This window comes from Cynara cardunculus (assembly GCF_001531365.2).
Source record: "Cynara cardunculus var. scolymus isolate 2C chromosome LG 1, CcrdV1, whole genome shotgun sequence".
In the NCBI taxonomy this organism is placed as follows: Eukaryota; Viridiplantae; Streptophyta; class Magnoliopsida; order Asterales; family Asteraceae; genus Cynara; species Cynara cardunculus.
The window spans coordinates 23,786,138-23,795,099 of NC_037528.1; the positions used below are offsets into that span (position 1 = coordinate 23,786,138).

Below are 8,962 nucleotides of genomic sequence, written 5' to 3' on the forward strand. Positions count from 1 at the left end.
ATTAGGATTTTCATTAGCATCAACATAAGCATCATCCAAATTAACATCAATATGTCCATTGTCAAGAGAAGACGGACCTTCTTTTATGACAAACTTATCAAGAGATCCCTTTTGAGATTGAATTATCTCTTCAATTCTCTTCTTTTTTTTTTTTTTTTATGTTTTTGACATCCAGAATCATATTTTCTAACCCTATAAGACATATTGGAACGAAATAAGTAAAAGAAAAAGATAAGGAACAAAACAACCTGAGTGAGGATGATAGTACTACTGCGGACTATTGATGTTTGGTGCTCCCAAGTCCCAACTCCCAAGTCCCAAAAGATTTTGATTGCACTGCAAAAGATAAACACATGTATGATGTACATATTAACATATATTAAGAAATAAGAAGTTGGTCATTTGAACCTAATTCCCTGCTCACCCATTTTACACATAATTCAACCTTCCCTTTTTTGTTTGTTGAAAAACAACCAATTATGTCTCTCATAGTCTCATAGGATGGACTGTCTTTATGGTTTATGCTTTATATCTATTCATCTTTTTATTGCTTAAAAAAAATGAAATGACAGTTCCTGAATGATGCTTCTTATTTTAGAGGTCTAAAGCCACCAAACCCAAGAAGCCAACAAAATACTTCATAAATCAATAAATGATAAATCATAATCATAGAGATAGAATGCTGTGTATAAAGAATTATAGACAAAGAATTGAATTTGACAAAATTGTCCAACCAAGTTAGGAGCATACTTCTCACCTTTAGGATTTAGGAATTAGGTCAAAATCATCCAACCAAGTTACCAACAACACATATGACAGTTGACAGATGATGAAATCAACAAAAAACAAGAGTAATGGACCAAATAAATCGTTGAGATTGAAATTTAAGAATAGCGAATAGCAATTAGATAACGAGTAACCAACAAATCGACCAAACACATACTTATATACTTAACAAAAATCATCTAAAATAGTAAAATTTGACCGTTGTTTTCGTTGCCGTTGTATATCATCATTAGCCCTCTTTGAAGAAGTCAATCGACAATCGCGGATAGAGATGAGAGGGGAGATCGAGGCATCTAGTGGCATACGCATTCTTCACTTCGACGGTTCGACCTATCGTGGACTCGTTCTAACGTTCTTCGACCATTTGGATTTACCGATTTAGGAATCGCCAATAGGATTCTGGTCTGATTTTAGGCGCTGTGTGATTGTAAATAGAGAAAGAGAGGCGTACCATAGTCCACATAGTAACGGGCTGTAAAATTTGGGCCCCAAGATGTTGGGGGCCCTGTTCTGGATAGCTTATGTAACAGACCCATGGACGGCCCTGTAAATAACACGTGTGATACCATCATCAAAAGTTTAAACATCCGAAGACCACAATTGTCTTCACAAACATGTCAAATGTACCAATAATAATTTAATCATTTCAAACAACAATTGTTTTCACCATATTTAAGGACTATTACTTAAACTCATCATAAACTGAATTCACAAATTATAGTTTCACATCATCATCCAAACCCTTCCAAAAACAATATTGGGATGGTTTATCATTCAAATGATTTCTATCACACCAAGTCCAAGTCACTTCAACTCATTGTTCAAGCCATCCATTTCGGTTGTAGAATCCGAGAGGACTGAAACCAACTTTTTTTATTTGATTAGTTTCTTCTTGGAGTTCATTATTGGTTTCTTCCACTAGCTTAGATAGGTCAGTTTTCCTTTTTATCTTTTACTTGTTCCTTCACCTTCATTTGGAATAGAGGAATGAGAAGTTGTATTAGAAGGAATTGGAATGTGGGGAACATTAACTTCAATGGAAAAACCGCCATCATTTTTCATGTTCATATTTTCCAATGCGTCTATAGCATATTCAGGCTTGTTTCCAGTTGCGTGAAATCAACAAATCGATTTCGATTATAACCCTACGCACAACAAAAATTTCGATTGTAACCCTTTGCACAACAACCATGGAACTCGAAAACCATGGAGAAATCGAAAACTTAGGGATGAAACTTAGCGATTGGAACTCGAAAAGTTTTCAATTAGTTTTGTCCCATGAAATCAAGGTTTTGTCTCATGTTGTCTTATCTTATTTTTATCCCATAGCATACCAAACATGAAACTATTTTTTTGTTCCATCTCGTCCCATCTCGTCCCATCCATTCTGCATACTAAAAGCATCCTAAGAAACCAATTTGTTTTGAGCTTTCGAGTCTAAGAGAATCACCCAAGTCCATTTAATATAGACTCACTAGTAGGGGTACTTAGAACCCTAACCAACCTGGCCAACCTAACCCAAAAAAAAAAAAAAAACTCAACCTGAAGTAACGTGACACATAATTGATGCAAAATTAGATCAAACCACATTTATTGAGTTTGAATTGGGTTAGGATAATTTGAACCTAACCTAATCTAACCTAACCCGATGACCCGATGCCTTTATATACTAAGGATTTTATATGATTGTTAAGTCCTTGGTTAATATATATACATTGGACCGACCCACAGTTAGCTATATAAAAATTATATTACAATTTCAAACCGCAATTTTATCTTCTTATTTGTATGAACTTTCAATTTTTTTGAGTTTGTTAGTTTTTCTGTATGTTCTAATTTTAGTTTACTCATCTAAACAAAACACTTAGCTGAATTGTAAAATGATGTACCAAAGTTTCAACTTCGTCCACCCAACCAACCCACATGGTTTGAGTTTCGCTGGTTGGATAGTAATTCTGCTTGGGTTTGGTTAGGTTTGTAGATGGAATCTTTCAAACCACAAACATTGGGTTGAGTTGTTTAAATACCTTAAACACACCAACCTAATCCATATGCAACCATACTCAATAGTGGCTATTTGTCATCAACATAACCTTAATTAACAACCATGGCACGAACTCCTTTAATTTGAATAAAATAGATTGTAACCCATAAACCTGGTCCGGGTTAACGACCTAACTTTGATGTGTTAGCTCAATTTTGAGATAGCTAAGTAAGGTTCAGTCTAGCCTGGGACTCGGATCAATTATATATAGGATTGATTTTTCAAATTTTTATAAGTTTTTTTTTTAATTATAATAAAGTTTTTTGATGTTTTTTTTTTCAAGTAATGTATTATTTAAAATGCATTTTAATGCTAAATTACAAAAATCAAAATTAAAAAACTTAATAACATTTTGTGTAAAAAATTGTTTTAAAAAAATTCATTTTTTGTAAAACTAGAATGGACTCGGGATTGGTTACTAGGTCAGGATCAGTCCTAAGATTTTTGGTAAGAACCAGTTGGTTCGATTTTAAAAGGACTGATTTGGTAGTGGCACAATCTGAGACTGGTTTTTGGCCATCTCTAGCTGACTAACAACAAGACTTGGGACTTTGGATCTCTTTCTGAAAAGTCAATGGTTCAAATACTTTTACAACCACGGAAAATTTTCTTAGTATTTTCAAGAATCCTATATTTGTAATCTACATACACATATAATATCCCAGAGAGCTAAGATTAACAAATAACGTTTCCAATCTATACAGACAATCTCATTCATACAACACTTAATGCAAAACCAACCAAACATCTCCTTAGATATCTTCGGTTATGCACTATATCACGTCGTCAAGCCAAGTTTAGCTGATTTTGATTTGAATTTCACCATCGTTTAACCAATCATTTAAACTTTAATTATTGTAGTTAAATATTTGCTATCATATTTGTTAATTTTTATTGTTTCTTTGATAATTAATATAATTCAGTATATCGTTGTTTCATCACACAAAAAAACAATAACAAAATTCTAAAATAATACTTCTTTTTTCCATAAAATAATGAATAAACATAAACAATGCTGTCCACAAGATAATGGAAAAGTTATATATACAAACAAAAAATTAATAAATATTTATTTTAATATTATTTACAGTTGAATCACATCTATTTTTAATTTGACTTTGCATTTTTTTATTGGTTATTTAAATGTGCACTTGAAATAGGAACGGCCCAACGCGTATTATTGCCGTTGCTTTTGACCTCTTCCTCTATAGTCTATATTATTAAACAACCATTTCTGGTTTGTTAATTGATTTAGGTGGTTTAGTTTTCAATCAATGCTATCAACATTGCACGCCTTTGTCTTTTTTTTTTATTAACCTGGATATCCAACTCATTATGCAAACCGACTAATCCCAGGACAACCATCTATTTTGCATATAGCCCGGAGTCACCGTATTTGAACCTCTGTGGCCACAAGAAGATTTTTATTTCTCCTTGGATTTGAACCTGGGACCTTCAGATACTTTTGATATTTGGAGTCAAGCTCAAACCAATCAGACACCACCCTTATGGTTCACCTTTGTCTTTTTGGAACTAGTAATTCAGATTTGTGGCTTAATTGATAATCAATATCTTCGTATTTGTTTTCTAGAAATAACCATTCAAGTCCTTCATTTATCTACCTATTAACTTTATACCTATAGAATATGTCGGATACCATATATTTAGAGTTTGGTAACAATATTCTCAAAAACTCGGACCGGGGCCATTAGGAAATAACCTGTTACTAATGTTTGTAATTAACATTTTTAACAACAATTGAAATACTTTATTTTATGAGTGTACTGGAAATATAAAATTATATGTAAATTAACTTTTTTGATTTTTAGAAACACGTATGAAAACATTTTTAATATTTTAATAAACAAAGTAACCAGCTATAATCATGTATGACTTATTGGTGGTGTCATTGTCAATAAATAAATTGGATTGGACGTTGTTTTCTCCATTAAATATCGATATAATTTAGGATTTTGTCTCAAAATAGATAAGAACAATCTAATTTTATAAAATAGATTCAATATTCTATTTATTGATAAAGGTTTAATCCCAATCTATGTTCTTATATCGTAATAATTACTAGGAAAATGTAATGAACATTGAATTTGAATTAATTACAATATACCATATGATGGTTCAAATTATTAAATTGCATTCTAAGTTAAGTGGGAAGGAAGTTGAAAACGAAAAGTAATTTAAAATAAAAAATAATTTCGGTTACGTAACGAAAGGAGGTACACTTTTTCTTAAAAAAGTTTGAAAAAGGACATTTCAGGTTTAAACGACAATATTTTTATTTTATAAAAATAAGAGAATATCTTTATCACATTTGATAAAATGTAAAAAAGATCAGATGATGTGGGGTCCCCTGTATATTTAATTTAGTATTACATGTAATGGATTATATTATCATATCGAAAACATTCTTATTATATATGATAATAAACGTGATTAAACATAATAAAGGGTGCAGATGAATTATCACACAACATGGTCTTGTTTTTATAAGCTAACCGTCAAAAATTCAAGATAAAGCAAGAGTCTTAAAAAATAAAAATCTCTTTATTTATAAACAAGACATATAAGAAAGTGAAATAATAATCCAAATACATAAACGAATCTCTCAAACATAATCATATCATATCATATCTACCAAAATGTAACATCCATCGACGGATCAATGGAAACCATCCAAGAATCATGAATCACCAATCGACATCACACTTGGTTCTCTGAAATCCTCCTTGAGCCCTGCCTCCAGAACCCATAGGAATCCTCAGATCACATTCAAATCTGGGTTTGAATTTGGGTTTCGCCCACCCAACCTTCAACCTAATCCTTAGCCTCAGCTTCAAATCGATGTAGTAAACTCCATCGCTTCTCTCCGAATCGTATCTCGACCTATCATCTCCCAGAACCACCACTTGCGATCCACTGAACACAGTTCCCACATCTTTCTCCTTTTTATGCCCCAAATAAAACGTTTCCAAATCCCTAGTCGCAAACCTCCGGTCGTGGTATTCGGCGTTTGCTTGGATTTTGTCGTAGTAAATCCCGATCCTGCGGTTAGGGTTACGGAAGGTCATGTTGACGGCGAGATTGTAGTAGAGAGTGTTGTTATCAGGGGATAGGTTGAACTGCGTGAGAACAGCATCGTTGACGTGGAACTTGGGAGCGTTAGGACGGAAGATGAGCCAGAAAACGAGAACGGCAATACCGAGGAGGACGAGGATGGTAATAAGAATTTGGAAGACGAGATTGAAGACGCAACCGCAGAGACAACTACAGCACCATGAGAAAGGGTTGCAGCTGGATCCACCACCACGGCCAGGACGGTGATAGGATTTGGACTTTTTGGTGGGAGGTGGGATGGAAGGGCCGTAGTAAGCTCCGTTGAGGTGAGGTTGATCGGGTGCTGACATGATGATGGAATGAGAGGGATGAATGATATGATTTGTGAAGAAAGAAAAGGTATTTATAGTGTGGCTGCAGAATAACTTAACGCGTTGAGATACAAACATACGGAACTTAAGACACACAAATAAGCATTTGGTGAGTGACAGAACCACGTTCCTTGTAACTTCCTCCTTTGACTTGGTCACAATCACATTCACAATGTTCTTTTTTTCTTATAGAAATCCCGTTTCAAAGTCCTGTCTAATTTTGTTTCCAAACCATCGTCCATCTGTTCCACTAACCTCTTCCATTTTCGATTTGGGTTTGGGTTTGGGTCTGGGTCTGGGTCTGGGTCCGGGTAGAAAGTTGGCTTTCCTGATGGGTTTGGTTTCGATTGGGTTTTGTTTCTGTTTTCATTATGGGGTATCTAAGGGGCCGTTTAATGAACACTTACCTAGTAAGTGCTAAGTGGGTAATTTTTCTTATCGGATGAACATTACAAGGGTCAAAAATCTTACTCGATAAGTGTAATGATAAAGATGAAGAATCATATTCGGTAAGTAAGGGTGGCGACTCTTACACGGGTAAGCACTTACTAGTTAAATTGGTGCGTACGATACCATTTTGATATACTACAATCTTACTCGGTAAAATAAATTATAGTGTTGACTTCTAACAGTAAGCGCTTACCAGGTAAGCATTTAGGTAAACGGCTCCTAAGATTGGTTTGATCCAAAGTTTAGGTAGTGCATTACTACTTTCTTTTTTGTTTTCGTTTTCATTTATATTTAGGGTTTGATTAGTTTTTGATGTGGGTTTTGATTTCGTTTTTGAGTTGGGTTTAAATATAGGGTTCTAATTTGGGTTTTGATTTAGAATTCTATTTTAGGTTTTTGGATATGGATTTGTTTTGATTTAGGGTTTTGATTTTAGATTTTAGATTTTGGTTTGTCATACAGGTTTGCTTTTGGTATTCATGATCTTCCGGTTATTTTGGTTTGTAAGGTTCGTTGGAGAAGATGACAAGAGGAGGGTTGGTTCACGATTCATCTTCACCTGAGATGTTCATCTTTGATTTGAGGATGTACATCTTTGTCGGAGAAGATGGTGAGTGGGATGGTCATATATATATATATATATATATATATATATATATATAAGTACTAGTAGTAGTAATAATTTATTTATTTCATTCTTAATAGAAAATTAAAGAAATGATAAAAAGACCCTATGAGGTAACAGACTCTTTTAACGGAAGTTAGTGAGATGGACCAAAAGAGAAATAAAATGGTAACCACATTGACAAAAATTATAATTAGTTTAAAAATGAACAAGAGTTGATAATGGGTGATAACGTCCATAGGGTGCAAAAGTTAGATTACTCTAAGTTATTTTGTAAATTTGTTTTCTAATAAACTCTTAATTGGTTTTATATATAATAAAAAAAAATGAGGTGGAAACAAAAAAAAGAAAAAACTAAATTACAAGTTTTGTCTTCAAACAAAATAATTATAAATATGGTTACTGTAGTTTCAGTTTTGTTACAGATTCGGTCCACCTAGTTTTGTTTAAAAAGTTCTATGAATATGAGAGAGAGAGAGAATACCATATTACCCCCATCCTCCTTCTTCCGTTCTGGGTGAACCACTAACCCCTCTCTTCTTTTCCCCTTCATACTCTGAAATGAACTCCCCCATATAATGTCACAACTCTCCCACCTCTTCTATTCAAATGCAAACTAAAGTCAAGGCATTTAACGACTTTAACATCTAACATCATTTTCAAGATTTCTATATTCATTACCAAAAATTGAAAAGATGGATGATGGTGACATGAACTCACGACCAAAACCCCGTACATAGCCTTCTCCAATGCATGACAGAATCAATCTTTTCTTAACTATCTAAACACCCAAATTGTGTGTATGTATGTGAGGGGCATGGAAGGAAGTAATTAATTAATTTATTGTTTTGTTCATAAATCTAAAAACCTAAATATGGTATGTGAAGTAGGCATGGTTTTTTCCTTGACCCTAGGATAACCCGGTTCACCCACCGCTTTTGAGGCTTGTGATTCCTTGTAAAGACGGGTGTCAGGTCTAGGGAACCTTGAAAAGTCGAACCGGGGCCGGGTAATTTATTTATATGTGTGTGTGTGTGTGGCAAAAGATTGTGTGAGAAAGGAAGTTATGATGTGAAGCTTAAGAAGAGATCTGAACCCTTGATCACTTATAATCTCATGCCCACCCATAAATTGCGCTTTAGAAAGGAATTGATTCGTTGCATCTTGGTGGGATTCCTTTGGTTTCCCCGAACCTGGCAGGGATTCCTTCCCACTGAACCCGTTAAGGATTAGGTGGGGTGGGGTGGGGTGGGGTGGGGGGCTTAGACGAGGGTTGGGATCGAGGAAGGGGGATGAAATATCCGCCCCGTTTCCATCCCTAACTGGGGATGAAACAGGGGTGGACTGTGGAGTTTTTTGCAAAAATGGGTTGGTTTTGAAAAAGGTTTGTAGAAATAGGTTAGTTTTAGTTTTATTGGTAGAAATAGGTTAGTTTGTGTGGGACCCATTCATTTAAAAAATCTGATTTTCTAAATTTACAATTTTTACCCTCCAACTTACATTTTCATTTTTATTTATATCATTTATTTTGTAAAATTTTATATTTAACCCTTATTATATATTATGTATTAATTTATTTAATTAAAATATATATGTTAAAATTTACGTATTATT

General features: G+C 34.0%; 1 protein-coding gene across 1 annotated transcript; it reads right to left on the minus strand.

Annotated features, from left to right (window-relative positions):
* Positions 1–5,373: 5,373 nt before the first annotated feature.
* On the minus strand, positions 5,374–6,289 carry LOC112515091 (NDR1/HIN1-like protein 3). Its single transcript, XM_025121747.1, has one exon. The coding sequence runs from the start codon at positions 6,250–6,252 to the stop codon at positions 5,536–5,538; it is 717 nt and encodes a 238-aa protein (XP_024977515.1). The 5' UTR covers positions 6,253–6,289; the 3' UTR covers positions 5,374–5,535.
* Positions 6,290–8,962: the final 2,673 nt, after the last annotated feature.